The sequence below is a fragment of the Elgaria multicarinata genome, chromosome 3 (assembly GCF_023053635.1).
Source record: "Elgaria multicarinata webbii isolate HBS135686 ecotype San Diego chromosome 3, rElgMul1.1.pri, whole genome shotgun sequence".
NCBI lineage: Eukaryota > Metazoa > Chordata > Lepidosauria > Squamata > Anguidae > Elgaria > Elgaria multicarinata.
Window position 1 is genome coordinate 103,237,928 of NC_086173.1, and position 26,813 is coordinate 103,264,740.

At 46.3% G+C, this 26,813-nt stretch overlaps 1 protein-coding gene across 1 annotated transcript; it reads left to right on the top strand.

The window, feature by feature from the left end:
• Positions 1-702: 702 nt before the first annotated feature.
• Positions 703-25,579, top strand: PARP3 (poly(ADP-ribose) polymerase family member 3). The gene is made up of 11 exons (XM_063121125.1): positions 703-803; positions 5,360-5,631; positions 7,569-7,694; positions 16,043-16,234; positions 17,329-17,464; positions 18,865-19,091; positions 20,708-20,875; positions 21,087-21,173; positions 22,168-22,345; positions 24,784-24,930; positions 25,045-25,579. The coding sequence occupies exons 2-11, from the start codon at positions 5,431-5,433 to the stop codon at positions 25,212-25,214; spliced, it is 1,632 nt and encodes a 543-aa protein (XP_062977195.1). The 5' UTR covers positions 703-803; positions 5,360-5,430; the 3' UTR covers positions 25,215-25,579.
• Positions 25,580-26,813: the final 1,234 nt, after the last annotated feature.

Genomic DNA, 26,813 nt, shown 5'->3' on the forward strand with positions numbered 1-26,813 from the left:
ACTGGGAATCTGCGGGTTGTCTCGCGGTGAAGGAAAGGAAGTGGGGATTCGTGGGCAATCGGTGCGGCAGGCTGCGGCGGCAAAATAGGAGGTTGCAGAGTGCGTAGGGATGAGGCGGCTGCTTAGCCCCTCTACCGGTGAAATACTACATAAGAGAATGAGTGATTCGCAGCCAAATAGAAAGCCGAGAGCAAAGAGACCGCGGACTTCCCAGCCTGTACGCCTTGACCTAAACCGGCGTCCCGTCCCCCCACCCTTCCTGGTGTCTCCATCTCAGGGACCCGCGCGGCGGCGGCGGCTCTGCCTTCCCAGAGAAAAGCGCTGCATTTCGTGGAAAATTGGTGCTCTTCCCACTGCCCACCTCTCTTCCACCAACTTGGAAGAAAAGGGGGTGACTGTAGTTGGGTCTCTCTCCCCCGCCTCGTTTAGTACCCTCTCGGCGTGCTTCCTATTTGGACGTCGTGAGTGGATCCAGGGATGCTGCTGGATCCCTCGTTTCCATGGTGCTTGCTGGTCGAGCTGCCCAACGCCCACCTGAGTGTCACAGCCGCGGTGCATGAAACGGAGCGGCTGGTTTCCGCTCATTCCCTGCCACTGCGTTGGGTTGGCTCCGTCCCCAGAGGGGCGGGCGGCTGCAGTAGCATCATAAAAAGGCTGAGGTCACCGGCAGGCAGCGGGGCGTGGGGTTGGGGGGAGAACGAGCGGCGGAGCCAAGAGGCCCAGAAAGCAGCGCTTGCTGTCCTGACTTGTCCGAACTTGCCCGGCTGCCTCTTGCCTCTCCGGCGGGGCGGCAAAGAACCTCGGTGAGTTTGCTACTCTAGGAAGGGAGAAGAAAGGCTTGGGAAACCGAAGCGGACTACTGCCCTTCCTTGTTTTCCCGAACGATGCGTAGTAAACCTGGAGCAGCATCTGGATTCGTCCTTCCGGGGCAGATTTCTTAACGAAGGGTGGTGTTGGGGATATTCCCAAGCAACGTCGAGGCTTGGTAGCTTAATAACAGCCGACCCGGATTCCTCTTACGGACCAAAACAGACATGACTTTAAATGCGTGACTAGCAACTATGTCTTCTCTCTCCTCCGTCCCATTTTTACTCTAGATGGGGCGCAGGGCTCCCATCTGGTCTTAAAAGCTCCCCACCCTAGGTTCCGGATGATGGGCCCCTGTGCCTACAAACAAAAAATGGTAGCTGCCAGGCACGGCTTTAAAGACGTGTCTGTTTTAACCACTAGTCCGTACCCAGTAATCCATGCTTTTCCAGTGTGGTGATGGCACCAAATATAAGCAAGTAAGCTCTCCGGGGGACCAGGTGTTTCCAACTTTGCTTTTCAGAAGGTGCCTGAACAGGGCTTAAGACTGCTGCTTCTCAAGCCCACTTGTGAAAGTGACAACGCAGCCTCCTTTGGGAAAGCAATCTTTGATCAGGCTTGTAAACAACTACTTAGCCTGGTTGCCTGTGGTGATCCCTCTGCCACCTGGCCCAAGATTTGCAAATTAGGAAAGTATTGCTTCTCTTCTTTTTCTCCCTCCACCAACCCTCCCTGAGGCTGTGTGCATGTATAAATATTTTATCATGTTTTTTATTGTTGCATTTATTGTTTCAGTTGTTTTATTGTCGTTTTTTAAATGAAATGTAAACTGCCCAAAGGACATTTGCCAATTTAATAAATTGAATAAATATGGGTTGGTAGGCTAGTAAAAACTCTTAAGAGTTAATAACTTTTGTTGGAGTTATTTGCAAGTCTATAACGACTAGCTATTGGATAGGTAACGAATGTCCACTGGAGTCTGTTTCTGTAGCCAAAGTTGACAATGGTAGGAGCCAATATTTTTGCTGCCCGTGCATAACATGATGCATGCATATCATTGGGTCTTTATTTCTGGTTTCCCAAGAAGCCATTGGTGCTCATCCCACCCCATTGGCTCTTATCCCTGGACTGTGTCAGGATTGGATGTGTTCCATATATTTGTATGAACTGCAGTATATAAAAACAATAAATAAATAAATCCTTGAAGTATGTATGCTTTACATTTTGCTTGCAGCAGGATCTCTAATAATTGTTTATGGGGTTCAGAAGAATTTTCCTTCCAGATTTTCTGGATTTTTAAAAACTTTTCTTTGCAGTGGTGTAGTGGAGCCAGCACTTCTTTTGTGAACCGCCCGGAGAGCTTCGGCTATTAGGCAGTATAAAGATGTAATAAATAAATTAGTAGGGATGCTGACATTGCCCCTCCCCTAGAATGCCCTGCTCCCTCTGAGCTTCGCTGCCAGCCTTACAGTAACTAGGGGACAATAAATTTCCTTGACAGCAATGTACTGTTCCTTGCTGTAATGTAAAGTATTTTGGGGGTAACTTGGGCTTGAAAGTGCAATTAAAATCCATTAGCTTTACGAAAGATCTGCCCTGGGCAGATGAAACCTCACAGAATTGGTTTGCTGATGTGGATCAATGCAGCTGCCTGCAATTTCGGGTTCTCCCGGAGGGACTGTTATGATGAGTACCAGTGCTTCAAGATTTATGACTACACCACAGGTGGCTTGTCTTGCTTGAGTAAACGTTCCTTCATAGAATAGCAGAGTTGGAAGGGGCCTACAAGGCCATCATGAGCCCCTTTCTGGAACAGATCTGCTGGCTTGGCATATACTGTTATCTGGGTTGTATAGATTAATTTATGGAGCCAAGAGATGGTGGTGGGGTAGACGACTCTGTCAGATTGTGTGTTTATGTGTGTGATTTGATCCCTTTAAATGCCATAACACTAAGTAGTAATGCTGAAGGACAGGATTTTCTACAAATTCTGAGGCGGACATGGGGGTGGGTGGGGGGCAGTTACTCTGAAAATAATTGTTTATTTCTGCCTGCACTGCTGGGAGCTTGGGCAACATCCTCTCTCCCTTCAGTTATCGGTGGCTACTAGTCACGATGGCCATGGACTACCTCCAGGATCAGAGGCAGTATAGTCTCAGAATACCAGTTGCTGGGGAACAACTGTGAGAGAGGGCTATTGCCATTATTATTAATAATAATATTAATTTATATAGTGCCATCAATGTTCATGGTGCTGTACAGAATAAAACAAAACAAGACAGCCTGCCATATGGTTTACATTCTAAAAACACAGTAATAGACAGGACAGGGAGGGGAAAAGCCACTTGCGTGTTTCTCAGAGGCATCTGATTGCCCACTGTGGGAACAGAATACTGGACCAGATGGGCCTTTTGACTGATCTATTATGCTTGAATGTTCTAATTGGTGGCAACCCTGCAGGTGATGCAAAATGCAACATGTTCCTTGAAGAAAATTACAATCAAAAGTTCCAGATTTCCTGAAGTGGATTTGGTTCTCTTTCCAAACTGGTAGAGAAGAAAGTTGGGAAGACATCCAAAAACTTTCTAAAGAATAAGAGAACAATCCTTTTGCCCCTTGACAGCATGTGGAGTGATTCGGATTCCTTGATCTGATGTTGGAGACAGCACTCCAACCTCAGACCCTGGAGTCCGAACACCCTGCCGCCTCCCCTTTGCACCAGCGGCCTTTCCAAGCTCACAAAAATGGCCTTTGAGAGGACAGAAAGGGGGTGTTTATGTTGTTGAGGAAGGGAGGGGACTGGGGAAAAGAAGATACGAGCTATCCCCAGGCCTCCAAAGCTTCCTTCCCTCCCCCTCTGCAGAGCCCTAGCTAGATGGGCAAAAATGGCTGGCTAGTAAAAATGCTGACCGGGAGAAATGTGGAGGTGTCGATCGCCTCCATTGCACAGGATTCCCATCATCCTCCGAGTTCAGAGGCTGACAGACATCTGTGTAGGATTGTTGTGAACAGAACAACTAGGAATAAGAGTTTGGGACCATGGCGGGTTCCAGAGGGTTCCTAGCTCTAGTCAAAAGGCATTCTACAACTATTCTCTCTTTAAAAAAAATTGTGCTGAGGGAAAAAAGATGGTTGAAGCCGTGGGAAAACATGTGAGCACTCCAAATTGAAGACTTTGGCCTCTGAACCCCTGCATAATTCCGTGAAGGAGGCAGGGCAATTGCACAATGAAAAGTCTCATCTGGAAGCACCCTATGTTTGCTTTGGAGACATAATTGTGAGTCTGCCATGAAACAGGCATTTGGCTCTTGGTGCTGGTACAGTGGTTGTGATAGGGCAGTTTGCCTAGGGTGTGGTTTGGGGTTTTTAGTCCTCTGGTCTAGAATAAAGACCGCATGTTTGAATAGCCAGTCATGCAGTAAAACTGGTTCCTTATGGAACCTGTCAAAGCTGTGTTAAAACAATGTATAAATGCACCTGTGGCTTGATTGAAGCCAAACCATCAAGAGAATGAGAGACAGATAAGGACAGGAACTCTGTTTTCAAATGCAGGACTATGGCCCCATTCAGAAGACACCTTCAACTCCTCGTCCTCAGAAGAAGAGGCTTCAGAGTTAATGAGAGAGGACTTGGCCAAGGACAGACATTACAAGGCTTCCATCTCCCCAGGACACAGTTCTCTAGAAAGACCCCAAGTGTCGGCTCCTCTGCTTTCAGAAGAGGTTTCAGTACAGTCCTCAGACTCGTGGGCAAAGTCACTAGCATGGCAAAGCCATTCTCACATCTTTGCATCCTGAGATTGCTAAACAGGCCAGGCCCCTTTAAATCTCTAAGCGTAAATCAATATGGAGGCAGGGTCAAGCAGCCTACATCTGGTTACCCTCTTATTTGGGTCTTGCTCTGCTTATTGGAGCAAGGTAAAAACAATTCTGTGTAGCGTCAGGCCCCAGTGCCACTCGGAGCTTTCCATGGTACTGCTCTATTCTTGTTTGTGAAACCTGACCTTGCTGAAAATAATGGATCTATAGGTGAATCCTGAAGCCCCCACACTAAGCCTGCATCATAGCAGAGGCAGAACAGAACATTGTCTTGTTTGACATTAACCCAATTCAGGCATTAGAAAACTCTGTACCCCAAACACACGAGAAGGGGCAGTGTACTAGCCCCACCACTATGCATCCCCATTGTCATCACTCTCTACGTGTGAAGGCTGTCCATGTGGGTTTGAATAGTTATTTTACAGTGTTTCAACTGTATGGAGAGCCTGTATGGGAATAAGAGCCACTAACCTTATTAGAAAGTTGCCCTCCATGTGTAGAGAGAAATGCAAATGACAGTGGGGTGGGATGGGATTCGTGCATTCTCCCCCCTTGCGTATTTAGTGTACACAGTTTCAACAAATAGTTCTAGCAGTCAGGCCCTCTTTTAGTGCCTTCTTAAACCAAGCGACTGAGGTCCCCCATATCATTTAGAGACATACCCATTCTCTTGAGCTTCAAGTCTGTACGTGCAAACAATTAAGTTGTCTATTTTTAAAATTCTTTTTTGGCAGTTGCCTGAAAGAAGTGGATTTCATCAGCTGTCCAACGCTTTTGGGAAACAGGTCGAAGCTCCCGAAGAACCATGCCCCCAAAGCGCAAGGCCCCTGCCCAAAGCCAGGCAGCAGTTAAGGGCAAGAAGATTAAACAGGAACCAGAGGTAACCCCTGAACCAGAGGAAGACAATTTCCGCTCCACCGTGGCAGCACTGAAGGCAGCTCCAAAGGAGAAGCTCAAGGCCAAAATCGATTCTGCCTGTCAGCTGAGCAATACCGACGGTGCCAAGGTGAGAGTGAAGCTCTGGCTGAAGCACTGATCTATGCCCTGTCTCTAACGGACGCTATAAAGTAGCCTACAACCAACCAACGTGGTGCCCTCCAGATATTTTGGGTTGCGACGCCGTCATCCCTGACCATTTGACATGTGGTGTGGGCTGATGGGGATTGTAGGCCAAAACATCTGGAGGGACCATGGTTGGAGAAAGCTGCCCTAGCCCAGTGATGAAAAACTGAAGGCCTGAGGTGCCAAATCCGGCCCATCAGGGTTCCCCAGATGGATCTGCCCTCTTTCCTCCCAAATAAGGGCTGGTAGTTTCCTGGCTTATGTGCATTTCCCCCCTCTATTCTAAAGGGTTGAAATACCCCTCCTATTAACATACAGTATGCAGGTATATTTTGTACTTTTGGCTGCACCCCCTTTGCCTTCAGCTCTGCCCACCACTGGAATGTGATTCCCTCAACAGATTCTCTGAAATCAGATTCGGCCTTCAAGCTGAAAGAGGTTTCCCCACCTGCTGTAGAGGAAAGCTGCCATTTCCCATTTCATCTGGCCCTGAGATAGGAAGGTGTTACACAAAGGGGGATTACTGAGTACTGGGAGATGGAATGACATTCAGAGGACTCACTAAGTCATTGGGTTTTCCTCTTCTCGAAGCTTTTTCTATTGAGTGTTTTTGCCTTTCCTTTGCAGGGCAGCTTGTCTAAATTGCATGTGATCCGTATAACTAATGCTACTACTCTGGAGGGCTATTGGAGATTCCAGACTGAATGGGAATTTCTCCTTTGGGGTTCTGTCTTGGACTCCATTAGTTGCCTCCTTGACCTACGTGCTGGGGATTCCTTTCTTAGGGCATATAATAACAATGTATTGTATTGTATTTTTCCTTTAATCTATTAGCCACTTTTTAAGGCCATGGCCTTCCCAAGGCAGCATACAATGTAAAACAGTTCAAACCTATTAATAACATCATACTAAATATAAACAGCTTTAAATAAAACCAGTTTCAGCTTCAAACCCTCTTTATAGCAGCCACAGATCGATCTCTTCAGAGGGAATTCCATTGGGTAGGGGCCAGCACTGAGAAGGCCATATCTCTGAGAAGGCTTGCCAACCGTGTACTGATCATGGTGGTGGGCCAGTGAGCAAAGCCTCTGAAGATTATCTTAAAACGTAAGAGCCATGCTGGATCAGGCCAATAGTCCGTCTAGTGCAGCACTCTGTTCACACAGTGGTGAACCAGCTGTGGACCAGGGCGACAAACAGTGGCAGCACTCAAACATGTGCAGATACTTATTATTTACCCACCTCTCCATTTTGGCTTTAGGGTAAGGAACTTCAAATAACCTGGACCCAAGCCATTAGGACTTTAAAAGTCAAAAACAGCACTTTGAACTCAGCCTGGCAATGCACTAGCATAGGATTTGTGTAATGTGATCTGATTGTCTAACTCCCATGAGGACTTGAGTGGCTGTGTTCTGCACCAGCTGAAGTTTCTGGATAATCTTCAAGACAGCCTTGTGTAGAGTGCCTGAGATTCCATTCTGGTACTCCAGGGTTCCCTAGATGGCATGTCCCCTTCCCCTAGCCCCCTCCTTCCCCTCAAACCGTCACATGGTTGAAATGCCAGGAAAACACCATGGTTTCTTTACAGGTAGTAAGAGCTTTAAGTTACAACTTGCTGGCATTCTGAGTATTTTGGGCCCATTCCTCTTCCCTTTTGCATTTGGCCCACCCATCACCAGAATATGACCCCCAAGAGTTTCTCCTAAATGGAATTTGTCTCTTGTGCTGAAAGAAGGTCAACACCCTTGCTCTATGTTATCCAATGGATGGATCCATGTCTGAATGGGTAAATGGCCTTGCATCAAAGTACCGAGATCTGTTCATTGGGCCAATGTAATATCCCCATCTGGCATAAATGCAGTTCCTCTGTTGTGATTTTAGATTCATGAAGACTACGACTGCATGCTGAACCAAACCAACATTGGCAACAACAACAACAAGTTTTACATCATCCAACTCATAGATTATAATGGGAACTTCAGCTGCTGGAACCGCTGGGGCCGTGTGGTGAGTATCATGCCTACACTGCAACCGCTGGGGTTGAAGAGTAGATGTTTCTCTTCTCAAAATCCATGGCATGGTCAGAATCCCTATAAAATGGCTGTCGGCAGACATAGTTAATGCCAGTGATCCCTCACCGTGAAAGAAGAATATACGGTTACTAAAATATTAGCCATCATAAAATAAAACTTTGGGTGGCTGTGTGTGTGTCTATACAGCCTATTTACACTGTCCTGGCTGCACAGTGGCGCTGCGTTGTTTATATGATGCAGCCACCAACTCGCAGCCACATCAGGCTTTTACCCCCCAAATTGCGCTTTTTTGCGCTGTAGTTTTACCACGTTTTTGTTGTTGTTGCTCACCACGTTGTTTCTCTGTCTGATGGTGGTGGCCTCAGTTTGGTTTAAGCCCAGTGGGTGTTGATAGGAGTGGAGCCAAGCCCAATTGTGATTTCCCCCATCCAGGGCAAGCGTGCGAACACAGGGCAGGTGGTGGCTTGATGAGCTGAATGGCCACTGGGAGTGCGGTTTTCTGGCCGAATAGCCGACATTCCCTTCTGCCGTATATATTTATGGGTTCTGTTTTGCAGCAGCAATGCTGCGGCATTTTGAAAGGACTTGGTTACAAAGCTGTATCGTATAGACACCCCCTTGATGTCCTTCAACACAGTTTACTCAAACTATAGTTTGCAGGGCCGTAACGGACATGGGACCTGAAGAACTGCCAGCTAGCAGTGTTTTCTAGCCATATTTATTGCTAAATATTCCTTATGGTGGTTGAGAGATGTGGGATGATGGGCCCAGCACCAAGAATGGCTGAGAAACCCTGGGTGAGTCTCCTGGGTGAGCACTGTGGGGGCAGGGGGGAACATTACTTTAATTCTGTATCAAGCAGCCATATCTTTTTGTCATTTTCACTCTAGAGTAGGTAAAGGGCCCCTAACCCAAATCTTAAAAGCCCTCCTCCCCCTTCCCCACTAGGGTTTCAATCTGGACCTGGAGCCTTGGTTCTACTCTAGAGTAAAAAAAAAATCAAGAAGAATTGCTGCTATACACGATTTAAACTAATGTATGTTTGGGGCCTTAAGAAGTGGAAGATTGAGAGAGACTGTGAGGCAGATTTGGAGATGGAGAATGTCCAACGAGCAAGAATTGGAGTTAAAGAGAAGAGTGGGTTCATATACATCAGGTGCACAACCTGCGGCCCTGAGGCTGCATGTGCCTCCCGAGCCCTTCACTGTCCCCCTCTGAGGGACTAGCCTTCTCTCCACTCCCTCCCCAATCCTGATTCAGATATCTTGCTGTTCCTAAAAGCAAGGAAAGAGCAATCTATGTCAGAATCATTGATGCACTGTATGCATCTATGTGTGTGGCCCCCTATCTTCAGGCAGCCTCCACATGTGGCCCTTGGAGTTGAAAAGGTTGTGCACTCCTGATATATATATATACGTATACACATAAGTCAGAACCCATCCTCTGGATTCCATTTAAGCAGCACAATAACCCCTGGTGTTCAGTGGATGTAGAGCCATCAGGTTCTTGCCCTTAAACAAACTGAGTAAGGCCGCTATTCTAAAACTGTTTGCAGGGTTGTAAACACATTTACCTTAGTCATGCTTGCTAATAGGTTTGTGGATTCTCACTTTGCTAAGCCTACAGCTATCTGTACGTCAGACCGCTGTGTCAGCTGAGACAGAGCCTTGCAGGTGCCTGGTTCCCCGTAATAATTGCCTCAGAACAATGTGTTCTTGCTTCACGGCAATAGATTTATAGCCACAGTGTGCAAATCTCCTGCTCTTTCACTTATTTTATTATGCTATTATGCTTTAATTTTTATATACTTTTGCTCCACTTAGAAAAGTTAGGTTATTGGATACTCTAAGAGTGTAAATAAATAATTGGTGCACTTGTTTTTCCTCCTAAACCTTCTCCTCATCTCTCATTCTCTCTTACTGTCAATTACTCCGGTCAAGGAAGCTCGTAGCCTTGGCTTTATCTTCGACTCCTCGCTCTCCTTTATTCCTCATATTGAGGCAGTAGCTAAATCTTGTCGATTTTTCCTGTATAATATTGCCAGGATTCGATCATTTTTGTCTGTCTCTTCTGCCAAGACGCTTGTTCATGCACTGGTTATTTCACGGTTGGACTACTGCAACCTTCTTCTCTCTGGCCTTCCTTCTTCTCACATCAGTCCGTTGGTTTCTGTTCACCACTCTGCCGCAAAGATCATCTTCTTAGCTCGCCGCTCCGACCATGTTACTCCACTTCTGAAATCTCTTCATTGGCTTCCAATTCACTTCAGAATCCAATATAAACTTCTCCTGTTAACCTTCAAAGCTTTTCACGGTCTAGCTCCTTCCTATCTCTCCTCTCTCATCTCACACTATTGCCCCGCTCGTGCTCTTCGCTCCTCTGATGCCATGTTTCTCGCCTGCCCAAGGGCCTCTACTTCCCTTGCTCGGCTTCGTCCATTTTCGTCTGCTGCCCCTTATGCCTGGCACACTCTTCCAGAACATTTGAGAACTACAAGTTCAACCACAGCTTTTAAAGCTCAACTAAAAACTTTTCTTTTTCCTAAAGCTTTTAAAACTTGATGTTGTGCAGACTTCTACTGTTACTTTCTACTGTTAGTTTTTCCCTACCCTGTGCCTGCTTACCCTACCCTGTACCTGTTTGCATTCTCTTCCCCTCCTTATTGTTTTACTATGATTTTATTAGATTGTAAGCCTATGCGGCAGGGTCTTGCTATTTACTGTTTTACTCTGTACAGCACCATGTACATTGATGGTGCTATATAAATAAATAATAATAATAATAATAATAATTGACAGAATTTTTTTTTGTATTTTTTTTTCTGACAGGGTTGTGCTCAGTTTAGGGCAGGCTCAGGACAGCCAGGTCAGAAAACACACAATATAAGCTTGGATATTAAATACAGCGTGCATCTATGGCAAAGGGACAACAACTGCCCTAGAATGGTTGTCTTAACTCCAACATTGAAGGGGTAGGAAAACAGATGCCTTCCTGTTTTTGAATTTAGATCAGGGCTGGGCAATTTGTCAGCCTCCAGACATTTTGGCTTATAGCTCACCGCCTTGAGAGGGTTCCACCCTTAAAGGTGGCCTAAAAATAATTCTACATTATTCCTCACCTTTGGTTACTCTTGATGGGAGTTGTAGGCCACAACATCTGGAGGGACACAAGTTCTCCACCTCTGCTTTAGTTAATAAAAGCAAACATACCTTGTCAATGTGGTACCACATTGTTCTTTGCAACCACAAGAAATATACGCTTGCAAACTCCAAAATGACTGAGATCTAGCTTCAGCTCTTGGTAGCCACGCACTTATCATGTGCATAGTAGTTTTGCCTCCTCTTCTGCCCCAGAAATCCAAATGTTTATATCTCCCTAAACTGGACCCAAGAAACAGGTACAGAATTGTACATCCTTCCAAATATGTGACCCGGACTTGGCCCTCTTCTTCTTTGCCCAATGCTGCTCTCCTGCCAGAGTTCCCTGCATAAGCTCTCTCTAAGCCCCATTGCCTTGTTATGTGCCACTTTTGTCTTGACACTTGAAGAAAACAAACGTTTTTACTCATGGCCACATTCTGGCTGCTTCTCTGCTGATGGCTGAATTAGTCTGGTAGGAAGCCCTTTTGTGTTTAATTCCTCTAATTCCAAGGAGAACACCTAAATGCAAGCTGTTCTCGTTTGGCTGGATTACTGGAAGTTACCCCACATGCCGTCTTGGGGAAGGGACTTTTAATTTAAAATGCTTTCTGTATCGAGCCTGATCCTTCCCTAGCCCACAGTGCAGCACTTTGGACTTGCAGCTTGTGTCTGCCAGTTGTCTTTGTCTCCTCCCCAGGCTCAAGTTTCATAAGGCTTTTATTTCCCAGAATACTTCGTCATGCCTTGGCAGGGACTCTGGGCCTGAAAAATTGGCATGTGAGCTGTTCTGAGTCATCAGTCGCAAGACGCCCTTTCCTTTCACTAATTGACATCGCATGTGGCTTCCCTCCTTCAGGCTTTGTTTGTACACCAGGCACACTCCTTGTTTTTATTTTTTAATTTTTCCCCCTTCTTTTTACAATACAATTAAAAGAAAAACAACATAATACATAAATGTTGAATAACATTGATGTCATATATTCTCGCTTAATCTATTTAACATAATCATACTTAACATAAAAGTGCACCCCCACACACACCTCGGGATCTATTCCTGTTTCCAAAATCTCATAGTTTCTTCTGCTGGTGGTTTCCCACTTCCCTTAGAAAACACAAATATTAGGAACTGTTTCCAAATTCCCTCAAAATCATTCGTTTTTGCTATACCTCTTCTCATTTTAATATTACATGTCAATTTATCATTAATAGCAATATTCCATACTTCTTTATACCACTCTTCACTACAATAATCACCTTGATTCTTCCAGTTCCTGGCTAGAATTAACCTTGCTGCAGTCAGCAAATTTGTTATCACCAGGCACACTCCTATGCTGATCAGCACATAGACACTCTTTCTCTCCTGATCCTTGGCCCCAGAGGGTGGTGGCACCACACACTCTTTCCCCAGGTCAGGGCAAGGGGGCTGAAATCACCTGGTGGCTTCTTCTTAAGCAAGCAAGGAGTGGCTGACAGTTCTGATGTATCAGTTGCAGCCAGGGCTGGCCTAAGTTCTTTTGCTGACTGAGGTGAAGGAGTAAATGTTCCTCTTTCTCCCACCATTCCATGTGCAAAAGGTAACTAGGCTGGCAACTGAGTCTGAGTTCAATGCTGGCTGCTTCTGCCACATCTGAGGACAGCAGCAGGGTAGCTTAGAGGGTGCAAGGAAGGCTGTGTGACACACGTACAGCTCCGCCCCCGCAGCATCCTCGCCCCACAGGATCTGCTGCCTGAGGCAGCCGCCTCACTTTCCCTAATAGCAGGACCAGCCCTGATTGCAACTCTGTGGAGAATGGAAATTCTTTTTCCCAGGTGTCCATGCATTTAATTGTGGAAGGGGTTGTAACATGAATCCAGAGGTTATTCTGCGGCGGAGGAATTCCTGCAGTCTTTGGCATAGAGCTGAACCAGTTCCATGAATATTACTTTGCATGATTTTTCCTGAAGGTAGCCATTACTTTTAGCTAAACAGCATATTCTAAAAATGTGCTTCTTCAGGTGTAAGTGCCCCAAGCAAAATCAGGGGATTTAAGTTGCTTTCAGATGGACAGTGAGAAAAAAAAATCCATATCCATTTCTTTAAGAGGAATAAAATGTATAACTGCTTTCATACAATATTAAAAACCTGGTACAAAAAGTTACTATGGATTTCATTTATTATATTTAATCACAATATAATCCTGGTGGGATAGTGCAAGTCAATGGTGGTTGTTGTTTTTACATTGGTATGCTATTGCTTATGTCGAAGAGAGCTCAGATTCCAATAGTTAGAAACCTTACAATAAATGCAGGCATGTGGAAATTCCAGAATTAGAGGCACACTATCAGCTATCTGACTGAAACTTTTATGGTAATCTTGAGGTGCTAAAAAAGTAGCAAAAATTGTAAATGTGGTAATAAAAGTTAATTTCAGCAAACCTACAGGTCATTTGTAGTGTGCCTTTAACAGTGCAATCCTGCACATGTCTACGCAGAGGTAAATACCACTAAATTCCATAGAGCTTACTCCTAGGTTGTTGTTGTTGTTATTTATATAGCACTATCAATGTACGTGGTGCTGTACATAGTAAAAGAATAAAATGGCAACACCCTGCCACATAGGCTTACATTCTAATAAAATCATAATAAAACAATAAGAGAGATAAGAGAATGCACCAAATAGGCAGAAGGGACAATAAAACGAACAGTGTAAAAGTAAGAACAAAGTCAAGTTCTAAAAGCCATAGAAAAAAGAAAAGTATAGCAAAGGTGGGCAAATCCCAAGGGTTCGTGGTCCACTTTTGATCCCCCCAGACTCTCTCACATCCTGCGGGCTGCATTCCTGACGCCACTATCATGGTGCTGAATTCAGCAGTGTGGCAACAACAACAAAAAACGCTGGTGGTTTGCTGCTGAAATTTGGCAGCAAACTGCTACAGAACCTCAGGGCAAATTTAGCTTGGAAACTACCATTCCCCCGCAGCCCAGGCACAGAAGGGGATAGAGGATGCATGAGGTCCACGAGCCATGTGTTGCCCATCCCTGGGGTATAAGACTACAGCCTCAAATGGTCCAACTGTTCTTGAGTGTTTTTTCTATAAAAGCCTCTCAGAGACATCCAAGTGATAAGTGTGTGTGCCTCCAGAGCCCAGCTGCTAAGGATCTAAATTAAGTTTCCTGTCTGGAGGTACTTCCCATTTGTTACAATTAATATGTGCCCAGACATCAAGAGAAACTCACTCCTGTATAATCTACTTTAACAAGCCCCGTCCTGATTTATTGAATTGAGTCTGCTTAATTTGCTTGGCTTCATGCTTTGAAATGAACGTCAGCTGGGTTGCTAAAGTATGTTGTCTTGTTCATAGGCTCAGGAGAGCCCATGAGGGAAGACTAGGGCGCTTGCACGCACATAAAAACTTTGGTGTTGGCAGTATAACCTTCAGCCAAACTGGCATGGAGAAATTCTCTATCCCTGAGGTCTCGTCATATGTTTCTACACCGACTTGAGTCAAATTTGCAGAAACGTTTTTGCTCTTTGTTCCAGCCTATGGACAATGTGATTCCATGGTGGAGATGTGCAGAGTATCAAAATTGCTCTCTGTCACCTAACACCAAGGAAGGAGCCAAAACCTTTGAATGTTGCCTGAATTCAGTAATGGTTTGGATGAGGGAGAGCAGGCTGAGGTTAAACCCAGACAAGATGGATGTATTGTTGGTCAGTAGAAAGTGTGACTCGGGGATTGGGAGTCAATTTCTTCTGGAAGCGGTTGTGCTCCCCCTGAAGGATCAGGTCTGTAGCTTGGGAGTGCTCCGGGATCCTATACTATCCCTGAATCTTAAGATGGCAGCGGTGTTAATTATGCTTGGTGCACCAGCTTGAACTCTTCCTGAGTTGGTCTGACTCGGCAACTGCTGTCCATGCCTCGGGTACATCACGTTTAGGCTACTGCAATGCGCTCTGCATGGGGCTACTCCTGCAGAGTGTCTGGAAGCTTCCGTTGATGTAAAATGTGGCAGCTAGGCTGCTAACTTGCACAGAGTTTCAGGACCATGTTATACCTGTTCTGAAAGATCCACACTGGTTGCTAATTGGTTTCTGGGTGCAAGTCAAGGTGTGCTGGGTTGTGTGTGTTTTTTAACTTTTAAGGTTAAATGTCCTAGGACTGACTATCTCAGGAACCACCTATCTTGCTATGGACTTGTCTGGGTATTAAGATCTGGAAAAGAGGGCCTTTTGCGGTGATGCCATTATCCATAGAGGCCAGCTTTTCAGAGACGTGTGAAAGCACTTTCTATGGTGCCAAAACTGTGGAATGTGCTCCCCCAAGAACTACAATTGGTCCCCACTCTCTCGGATTTTAGAAAGGGTGTAAAGATGCATCTTTAGAATTTAGCCTTTTAAAATGTTTAGTTTTAATGCTTTTACCATCTTTAATGTTCCTGTTTTTTATCATCTTATTTTTAGAGAGCAATCATATGCCCTCTAGTTCAGATTCCTGGATCTGCTGTCAGAGACAGCGGCCCAACCTTGGAGTGGAAGCTCCCCTCCCCTCCCCTTGCAGCCGGCATAGAGAGAACTGTGCCAAGACGAGGAGGTAAAGGGGCAGTTCTGTGGAAGGCGACTGAGGAGGCCAGCTTATGAGGAATCCTCTGGCCTCCCTGGCTTCCTTCCCTTCCTCTCCGCAGAGCCCCAGCTAGTTGGGCAAAAAAGCCCATCTAGCAGAAAAGTAGATTGGGAAGAGTGTGGAGGTGAAGATCCTGCTCTACGTAGGATTCCCGTTAGCCTCCCAAGTTCAGAGGCTGATAGGCATCCTAACAGATTGCATCCTTAATTGTTTTAGTTGTTGGACACCACTTTGATGGCTTTTTAGCAGATAAGGCAGTATATAATTGCTAATAATAAATAAATAAATAAAATCTGGTTTGGAAGCTGTGTTTGTTATATTCAAAAAATGTGGTTCCTGCAAGACCATCATATTGTCCTTCTCCAGTAGAGAATTGCATGCTAGGACTTGCAGCTGTCTGTAGGCCACGTTCCACAATATGGAAAGCATGAATGTAAGGCATGTCAACAGCATTGTCGGTGCTTCCCCCTTTTTTTTTCATTCTCAATGTCTAAGAGATGAGGTGCAGAGGGCACAGGAAGAAGATGCAAAGTTTTAGTCTTTTTACACTTATGTCTTTAATTTCCTGCTCTTGTTTCCAGGGGGAAGTAGGACAGTCAAAACTCAGCAGCTTTCCGTCCGTGGAAGCTGCCAAGAAAGATTTTGAGAAGAAATTTCGGGATAAAACGAAGAACAGCTGGTCTGACCGGGAGAACTTCGTAGCTCATGATGGCAAGTACACCCTGATCGAGGTGCAGCATGGGGATGAAGAGGAGCAAGAGGTGACAGTGAAGGTAAATGGGCAAGGAATACGCTGGGAGCAGAGCTCTCTAGGGACTGACATCAGAAGTCCAGTTAAAATTGTAAAGCACCCGCATGCCTAAATACAAACAATTTTGTCCGATATGTTCAAATGTCAGATACTAGCTACATTGAATCACATTAATAAAATGAAATTAACAGCACAATTCTATATATGACGACTCGGAAGCCAGGGCAGTTTACTCCAGTGGGGCTCATTCCCCTGTAAATGTGGATTGGTTTGCAGCCCAAGTGTTCATTTTAAAAAATGATAATGAATAGTGATTGGCCATCCCCCGTGGCTTTGCACTCCGTGGCCAGAACCATAGAAACTAGGAGCAGATTCACTCCTTAATTAAGCAACTGAGTAGGTTACTGCCTGTATGGTTTGATACATTATATTATATTTAAACATCTAAGTAAAAGTGCTAGAGCCTTTTTAAAAAATAAAAGCTGAATATTCAGGGAAGAGACCTGGAATATTTCTGAGAGAATCGGGTCCCTTGTTCAGAAACCCACATAAATGGAAGGAGTTCCGCAAATGGGAGGACTTCTTTAAAGGGCCAGTTGGCTGGTCTCTGGAGTTTACAGCAAGAGGCACATCCTATGGGCAGAATGGATTATGTTGTCAGTTGAGGCTTTTGTAGACTTCATCACCGGTCTGATCTTCAAGGAGTGCGTCAATTGTAGCTGTCCGTCACAATGCAGGTCTCCAAATCTACTCTGGCCCTTTTTTCTTATATGATCACTGCAACAGTCTTTTCTTGGGTCTCCTGCAAGTTTGCAAAGTTTGTGTGTGTGATAGACGGGGGTGGGGGGAGAGCAAGAGCTCATGCATGTGCGCACTTGCACAGATTAGCGCCTCTGGCAACCTGAGTCAAGGTTGGGGGAGTGAGTGGGACCCAGTATGTACATGTGCAGCCCGATCCTTTGCATGTTTACTCAGAAGTAATTCCTACTGTGTTCAAGGAAGCTTACTACCAGGTAAATGTGCATGATACTGTTCATCTAAGGCTGCATCCTGCCCCTTTAGAAGGAACTGAACTGTATGAGTCCAGACCCCAGCCGGTTGTTTTCTGTCCCCAAGGTGGACGCTGTAGATGGAGCGAAGCTGTTGAAGCAAAAGATACGGTCCTGCACCTTGGACAAGCCTACCCAGGAGCTGGTCTCACTCATCTTCAGCAACGACATGTTTAAGGAAGCCATGCAGACCATGAATATAGGTAAAGGGTGGAGACTGTTGGTATGTATGGTTGTAACAGTGTAAAGCTAAACCAGGTAGTAGGAGGGCGCTGAAGGGACCAGACCACCAGTAATGGTGAAATTCAGTTCTTCAGTTCTCCACAACAAGTGAGAAGGGCCGGCCAGGGAAAAGCAGATATGAATGAATGAATGAATGAATAAGTTTATTACGGTATGACAACCAGCACTCCAATCAAACACCATACAATTTAACACATTTAACACATTACATTACATTACAGATGTGGGACGTGAATATTATTATTGTCTCGCCACCTTACGGCGTGAGATGGCTGCAGCACAAAATCTTGCGACTTTTACAGTAACTTGAGTGTTCATGCCTGAGAAAAGATAATCTAAACACACTTTGTCTGTTCTACCTGGGAATTTTTTTATAAGTGGAGTTATTAAGGAGACCCTGAGGTCTTTATACAGGTGGCAGTAAAGTAAAACATGGGCTATTGTCTCAACATCCCCCGACCCACATGGACATTGCCGTTCACTGTAAGGGATTTTTTTGAATCTACCCTCCAGCAATGCTGAAGGTAGAACATTAAATCTGGCTAACGTAAAAGCTCTTCTGAGCCTCGGAATGGTCAAGTTTATCAGGTACATGGCAATTGTTGGAGAACTACTATTTTCCCTGAACCCCGGGTTCAGGCTAGCTCGACTCAATTGGTCTTGAAAGTCTATATCTTGAATTCTTTGGGCAATATCCATTTTCGCTTTCTCATATCCTAGGTTCAGGACTGCATCCATGGAGTAGCCCAGGGATTGCAACTTCCTATTCAAAGTATCCTTCCACCTTGAATTGAAAGTGTCTGTTAGAGTAAGCGGAGCTAAACCCACAGGGACAAACAGTAATTTTAACCAGAGATGGAACTTACGTATCCATATACGAGCCTCTAATGAGATCTGGCCTGCCTCCAGCCTTACAATTGCATTTTGAAGGCAGGACGGGACCGCAAGTATTGCCCTCAGAAACTTAGTTTGTACAGCCTCCAGAGGGGCCAGGTTTTCATAGACACAAATCTCTGAACCATACAGCATTTGAGCTAAAACCTTAGCAACAAAAACTTGGAGAACAGAGGGAATATGCTGCCCACCTTTGTTGTAGAAAAAGGAGAGGAGTGCCTTAATGCTCCTCTGCACATTAGCGATTGCATTTTTAGATTGAACCCTCCACGTTCCTGATGAAGGGAAAAGCAGATAGCACTCCAGCTGAAGAGTCAATGAGCGGAGGAGAGCCTTGGGCTGGAACAGCTGGTGGCCTTCTGATCCAGGTGGCTTCAGCCACTGTTGTGTCGAATCCTTGGAAGCCCAACACCATTAGTCTGATCCGTGCTGAGTTTTCTCATGCCTCACTTTATGTTCCTGCCAGATGTGAAGAAGATGCCTCTGGGGAAGCTGAGCAAGCAGCAGATTGCCAAAGGCTTTGAAGCTCTGGAGGCCATCGAGGCAGCCCTGCAGAAGCAGCCTCTTGACCAGAAGCAGCTGCAGGATCTTTCCTCTCGCTTTTACACCATCATCCCCCACAACTTTGGTCGTTCTCGGCCTCCGCCCATTGACACGCAGGAAGTGGTCCAGGCTAAGAAAGACATGCTGCTGGTAAGGAGCTCTCAGGACTTGGAACAATCCATACTGGGACAAGAAGAGAGATCCCAGTGCTAATAAAAGTTTGGACAGGGGTCTGTACAGCTAAGCCCTGATACTAAGGGCCTTCCCTGCACATCACAAGGGAAGTGCCCTCACTTCCAGGAGTGTTCTGCAGCCTTGTACTTATTTACCGCCTTGGTAGTTACAGGTTTTCTCTCAGGCTCCAAAGCATGGAGTGTCATGCACTCGGGGGTGGGCGTATGGCTGGCAAGTCCCTTGCTTAGTCCCATGCACCACTGGGTTTTTTTTCCTACTTCTGCTAAGTAGAAAAAGAATAATAATAGTAGAAATATTTCCAGGTGTTGAACTTGTGCTGTTTAGGGCTGTGGAAATGAGAGAAACTAATGTGTTTTATCATGAACCTGCTACAAACAGGCAGGCTATGCATTGGCTGGCATTTATAGTCTAAGAGCCACAAAACAAAGTCAATGACTAAAGTCCAGCTAGGGCATATTCCTATGGATTACACCTTCGCTGCTGGGAAGCCTCCAAACTTAGAGGGTGCTGAAGTTGGCAGGGTGGGAGGAGTGGCAGAGGCAATCTTTGCCTTTCTGTTCTCTGATCTGTGCTTTTTTTGCTAGACAAACTTTTCAACCTGTCTACCAAGGGTTCTCTGGAGGAGGAGGGAAGGAAACTCAGGATAAATCATATCCTGGCCTCTCCAGTCACCTCCCCTCCCCGCCCACTGGAACACCCCTTTTCTCACTCTCCGAGATCAGTTTTCAATCTTAGAGGGGGAAATCTAAGCTATCCTACATCCCTGGGATGCTTGGCCAGGGACCATAGGATTGTTCTCTTAAGGACTGTCTTGTCTATCTGCTGGAGTGGTGGAAGACACAAATACAAGTACATGCTCACATATAATTGAAACACACCCTTCTCACTCATGCTCACACCACCAGGAACAGATGTTGGTCTTGCAGCAACAGCATCAAGGTACTGAGGCCGTTGGCCAAGCCACCTCAATGCAGTCACCAAAAAAGAGGGGGGAAAACTTCTTGGAACAGACTGTATGGTTCCTATACCATAGAGCAGGAACCATTCCTAGAGCATCCCAGGAAGTAGGCAGGAACCTTCAACCACTATTTCCTGCTCTAGGAATGAGGTTCATGCTCTATGCAAGAACCATAGAACCTGTTCCAGGACATTTTTTCCTCCTCCCCCCCTGTTTTTCCAGTAGTGGCTGGGGGGATGCCAAATGGCTTGGGAGGGCTGCATTTTTCACTCCTGCTCTAAGGTGACAAGATTATAGCCCTGAGTCCCCCTCTAGGATGCCATCTTCTGTCTTGGAGTTCCAGATAATCTCTTACTACTTTACTAGCAATACTGAAAAGAAAGAAACAATCAGTTTACCCATTTTGCTTTCACACTGAAGGGCCCATAAAGTCACCCCAGCTACAATGGGTTACTGAGAGCACCATCCTAAACATGCTTACTCAGAAGTAAAGCCATCTGATTTCAGTGGGATTTCCCTCCATGTAAGTGCATGTAAGATTGCAGCCTGAGTGTCAAATGAGTGCCCCCACCCCTGCCCAGTGTTCATGTGGATTGGTGCCTTTTCGTGGTAGGTCCTGGCAGATATTGAACTGGCCCAGAGTTTACAGGCCCAGAAGAAGAAGGAAGAGGAAGAGGAGGAAGAAATGAAGGTGGAAGACGTTCCACATCCATTGGACAAGGACTATGGGCTCTTGAAGTGTGAGCTCACCCTGGTGGACCCTTCAGCAGAAGACTATAAGGTATAGCCCTACAAAAAGATTCTGCATCTGTGGGGCAGGGCACCAAACACCTAGGTTGGGAGTGCAAGGCAATGGGGAACAGGGGCAGCAGGTGGGTTGCCTGCCCCACAGTTGAAAAAACGCTGACTTATTCTTCCTCCCATTTGTCTCTTGGCCCTGGTGTCTTAATGATCACTTCCTCCTTCTGCTTCCCTTCCCATTCCCCCATTAGTTGATTGTAACCTATGTGGAGAAAACAGGTTGCAGTTACCGAAAGCTTCAAGTCCTGAATGTCTGGAAGGTGAACAGGGAGGGTGAGGTAAGGTCCAGTGGCAGTGCCCTTCCCTTCTTGTTCTGCTCAGTGATTGGGTAAGCACTCCTACCAGCTGTCTAAAATTTGTTGTGTGGGCCTTGGCAAGGGCCCGACCATGCTTCCCCTTGATTCCAGCCCAGTACAGCAAACCTGGAGTGTGCTAGGCTGCCATAAGAGCTTGGCAACAAGAACTTGCCTCTTTCCTGAAATGTAGTTCTTGGTTCAATCTGTTTTGGTTTTGGCAGATAGGCAGCCACTGGGGCTCTGTGCTCATAGGGCCAATAATGAACCTGATTGATGCACTGTGCAAAAGTTATGGCCCTGTGCTGGTATCCCAAATGGTGGTTAAGTATAATTATGCCATCTAGGTCAGAAAGGTATGGAGAAGTTCTTGTATTGTGGGTGGAACAGGCCAGCTTGACTCCACAGAGCCTAGGTTGACCCATCTCTACGGCTTGAAAGGATGGGATGGATGAAAGGCCCTCTAGTCTAGCTGCAACCCAAAATCAGGCCTCTCAGCTCCCTGCCGTCACAAGCACTACAGATCATCCTGTGCCATCAAAGTCACCATCTGCCACAGATGAAGGCCGGGGGTGTACTTGTACAGTCAATGGCTCTAGACAAACTCCTGCAAGAGAACTGACCCAGAAGTTAGACAGCACAGCCTTGTCTTTGGCCCTGGGATTGGAGTCGGTCACGATGATGAATCCCTCTTCAGACTGTGTAGTCACCCAAGATGCCCCTTTAGGTGAGTGAAAACAAGGCCAATGACTAAAGGGGAAAGCTTGTTTTTTTTCTTTTCCCCTAAAGGTGTAGGAGAAGGAGAAGATGTTACCACAGATGCCCCCAGCATGGGTGATTAGTTGCAGTTCAGCAGTGTAGTGTACACGGTCCATGCTCAGGCAGAAGATGTTTTGCTACCCACAAGCGTAAAATGGCACCATTTGTGTGGAGAGGGAAGTCTACTCACTCACTCTTCTGTATCCCCCACCCCTACCAGGGTAGTCGTTTCCATGTTCACAACCACTTGGAGAACAGGCGCCTGCTGTGGCACGGCACCAACGTGGCTGTCATTGCTGCCATCCTGAAGAGCGGCCTGCGCATCATGCCACACTCCGGCGGCCGTGTGGGCAAGGGCCTCTACTTTGCTTCTGAGAATAGTAAATCAGCAGGATACGGTGAGACAAGACTCTGCTCCCTTGTGCTGGCAAGAGCAGTCTTCCCTGTGGTCCATCCTCTGCCGTTTTCTCCCCTTTTGCTGACTTCTTCTGCCACCACTTCTACAGCCTAACAGTCGCAGGGGCATTGGGGTGTGTGTGTGTGTGTGTGTGTGTGTGTGTGTGTGTGTGTGTGTGTGTGTTACAAGAAGGCCTATCTTCTTCTTTCCTGTTATGGACACCTAATCAAGCTTGGTGCCCTCCAGGTGTTTTGGAGTGCAACTCCCATCATCCCAGACCACTGGCTAGGGGTGATGGGAGTTGTAGTCCAAAACATCTGGAAGGCACCATGTTGGGGAAAGGTGATCTTTAATGTACAGCTATTCCACATACTTGCAAATTCCTGCTACCAGTCCGAATTCTGTCCTTGCATGATATCCAGCACCCACAGATCCACACAGTCCAGACAACAGCTGTAACACTAGAAAGCTGGAAAATATAACATACCTTTCTCTCTGTGAATTCCAGATGTTGGAGATAAACAGGGGGATGTCCTTTGTGTAAACTTCCCAAGACATCCTCTTTATTACATTCCTCAAGGAGTTTAGGCCAGTGTACACAGTTCTCCGCCATGCTCCTTTTATTCACCTCAATCCTAGGAGGTGAGGTGGGTTAGTCTGCAAGGGAGCGTCTGACCCACAGTCACTTAGTGAGCTTCATTATTGATCAGGACCACAGATGTTGTAACACATTAAGCTTTATAGAGAAGGTAAACTAACATCACACACTATATCCTGTTCTAAATCTGTTCCTCTTCAATTGATCTTACTCTGCTCCACGTTAATATACTTTTCCCAATCTTCCCAACTTTTCTGTTAATTCACCTCTTTGTTTTCTCAGGGTCTTCCCAATTTCAGTCTCCTTTCCCTTGATCAGGATCCTTCCAAATACGTACTTATTCAGGTTGAGTCCCCTGCTTCTCTATAACTGTCCAAATCCTCCCCAACTTTCCCTCTGCTTCCCCTTCTCCTTACCCTGCCCACGTGAAGTGCTACGGAACCCAGTCCGGCGGCTCCTCCGCCTCTCTTCTTCTTTCCCCTGTCCCACTCCTCCTACCTTGCCTTCTCCCTCCATCTCTGCCTTCTCTGGGACTGTTCCTCTCTCCACTTGCCTGCCCTGCCCGCCAATCGAGGGCCTTTGAAGCCTCCTGCCTGGGCTGTGGAGGCCACATCCTCTCTGACCACCATGTACTGCGTCCCTTGCTGGTGTTTCCTTGCATCAGACTGGCTTGGAGGGGGGGAGCATGCAGGGATGGTGGAATCGGAATCTCGGCTAGAGCCCAGGCCCAGTGTAGGGACCTGGCTGCTCTCTTCCCAGCTCTGTCAACAACGGAGATCCCGTGTTCCTCTGTGCTCCTTTTCCTCCAGGCGGTTTTTTTAAAGTAACACAGATCCTGATCTGGGGACTCTCCTGCTTTCCCTGCTAAGCATCCCCCATCCCCATTTGACTTTCTCATCAAAGTCCAGTCCTGACGGCGCCACTGCCAAGAGGCTGTGCTTACATTTGAAATGATTACCTTTTGAAGGGATGATCAGTGACATACACAATGGCTGTGAAAATCTTCCCATCCTTCATAGGATCTGTCTAGCCTCTGCAGCAGAGATATTCTGGGAAGACTGAATATGATGTTCATGAATACGCTATTCTTCTGACTTTCCTGATCCCGCTGGATTAAGTGCCCGTGACAGCAGAGTACACTGAAAGATGTGGTACAGTGTGGGCATGAGGCCGAAACACAGGACTCTGAAACGAAAACCCAGGCACTCGGCTAGTTGGATGGCTACTGTTCTTGTAAGCACTGAATGCTGGGCAGCCTCTCCCCAACATGGTGGCTCCCAGATGTTTTGGACTGCAACTTTGGCCATGTTGGCTAGGCATGTTAGGAATGGAAATCCAAAACATCTGGAGGGCACCAGGCAGGGGAAGGTTGACATAAGGGTTCACCAGGTTTATACCAACCGTGTACTTGGGGCAGAAATCCAGACCACAGAAAGGAAACGGTACAACTCAATTTTATGGATTGTGAGTATGATGTATTTGCCTGCAAGACTACAAAACAATGCAATTGTCCACAAAGGTCCCAACCACACGGGGGATATATTTACTGAGCAACGATGGCTCTCTTCAGCCTTACTTTACCCTTCAGTGAGTCCTCAGATCTCAGTTGGAAACTGAACCTTTCTGCTCAGTTCAGGGCAAAAGCTTCAGTGATGGAACTGGTGTAGACCTGCCTTGGAATCTCTTGACCAGGCCATCCTTCATCAAAGCCTAGATACCTTAATTCAAACACAAGTAGCTCCAGTTGTGTTGATAGTTTTTACTTCTTTGCTTGCTTAATTTCCCCTTGGCCTATGCCTGCTTGTAACCAAAGGGGCCTCTCTCTTTTTCTCTCTCCCCAGTGGGCACCACCTCCAAGCGGGTGGGCATCATGTTCCTGAACGAGGTGGCCCTGGGCAAAGAGCATCGCATCATCCAAGATGCCCCTTCGCTATGCAAGCCCCCAGATGGTTTTGATAGTGTCATAGCCTGTGGCAGGACTGAGCCCAGTAAGTCTGAAGGTGGAGAGATAGCCGGGGATGGAGGAGAAAGAAGGGATTGCTTGCCGCCTGCTAAGGATGTGCTAACCTCTTGCTGCTTTTGCCCTACTTTGTTCTCCCCAGACCCTGCGAATGATAAAAAGCTAATGCTGGATGGGAAAACAGTGCTGGTATCCCAAGGAAAGCCTGTTCCCATGACGAAGTACCAGAATTCCAACTTCACCCAGAGCGAGTACCTGATCTACCAGGAGAGCCAATGCCGCATTCGCTACCTGATCCAGCTGCACTTCTGAGGCACGTCGCTCTCCCGCTGGGCCCCGCCTATTCACTGCAGAGGGCCTGGTCTTTCCTCCATGGATTGGCCATGTGTCAGGGCCTTGGCGTAGTCGGCTGTGTTCCCCAGCCCTCTGTGGATGGCTCGCTCAGGGATTCTAGGAACCCAACTTGCCTGCGAAGAGAGAAATATCAACCCAGCTTGCTCTGAGCACCCTGCTGGGCTCCCTAAGGCAAACTAAAGCTGCTTTATGACATCCGGCATGGCAAAGATGATGTAGTGGCCCAAGTGATACTCCAAAGAAAACATTGACTGGGGCACACTGCTTTCAGATGCACTTTGGACCCCTGTAAACTGTAAATAAAAGGATGTGTATTAAGTCCACACTGCATCTTCCCTTCCCTGTTGCTTTCTGCATGGGCACATCTCACTGCAGGTACTAAGAGATAGCCACTTAGTTGGCTCAAAGTATCCTCAACCTGCCTTCTGCCCTTTCCCCTAAGTTATCCAGAAGCCTTTGCACGATGTGCTACCTGGACATACTAGGCCTGTTCAGACAACACACTAAACCGTGGTTAGGCCACTAACCCCTTTGCAGCAAATAGTGAGTATGTTTAAACCATGGTTATGGAACCACCATGGCTGAGAATGGTTCACATGACACACTGAGTCATGATTCACATGACGCACTAAGCCATAATGCTTAGCTCAAAATGCTTAACCACTGTGGCTGAGCGTATCTTCTGAACAAGGTCACTATCACTTTGCATTCTCTTTGTGTGCCCTGAGATAAAAACGGCTTAATCCTCTATAGGAGGTTTATCTGGTGAAGGGAAGGGGAGGCCTGCAGTCTATTTTTGATGCTGTTCCTTCCTCTCACCTATACATTCAAGAAGCTGCTGTTGCATCTATATAAAGACAACAATGGGAGCAAGGCAGGTACCTGTATAGAGGAGAGAGGAAGGCAAGTGTGCACTGCAGCCTGTGACTTCAGGAAATCCATGGCCACTGTAGAATGGGGGCTGCCGAAGTTGTTAGTGGTTTCCCACCTATGTGTGAGTGGAGTGGTGGAGGATCTGTCTTTTTGCAGACTTGAACAAGGTGTGACTTGTTTTATTTTCAGTTATGCACCTTGGGGGTTGTGCACACACTTGCACAACTAGACTTGGCTAGCACATTAAATAGTTGTGCAAGGGTACACACAGCCAGCATGCCTCTTTAAAAAAGCAAAGCAAAAAACTTTAAACTTGGGAAGAAATGAGTGGGCCAAGGATCCCTAGCAAACCCTCCTGTTTTGGGAGAGCTATGCCTCCCCTTTCTTCTGCTCTGTGTCTTGTTTTTATTTCTCATTTACACAGCAAAGCAGTCCTCAGCTAAAATAATGCCGCAGGTGAAATATTTGTTTATAATTTAATTACAAAAACATGTATTACTTGCCTTTTGCCCCCCAAAAACAGCTCCCAACACAACATGCAAATTAAAACACATCAAACAATAGCTTAATAAATAACATGCTAAAATTAAGCCAGGAGTAGGGGGAAAAAACCTTTTAAAATGGAGTGCTGAATCGTGATTAAAATCATGAAAGCACCAGGTGGAGCAGAAAAGTTTTAATGGC

Coding starts and splice junctions, on each gene's coding strand:
- PARP3 (XM_063121125.1), top strand. CDS start 5,431: ATGCCCCCAAAGCGCAAGGCCCCTGCCCAAAGCCAGGCAGCAGTTAAG. Junction 7,695..16,042: donor GGAACCGCTGGGGCCGTGTG/GTGAGTATCATG, acceptor TCTTGTTTCCAG/GGGGAAGTAGGACAGTCAAA. Junction 22,346..24,783: donor TAGTAAATCAGCAGGATACG/GTGAGACAAGAC, acceptor CTCTCTCCCCAG/TGGGCACCACCTCCAAGCGG.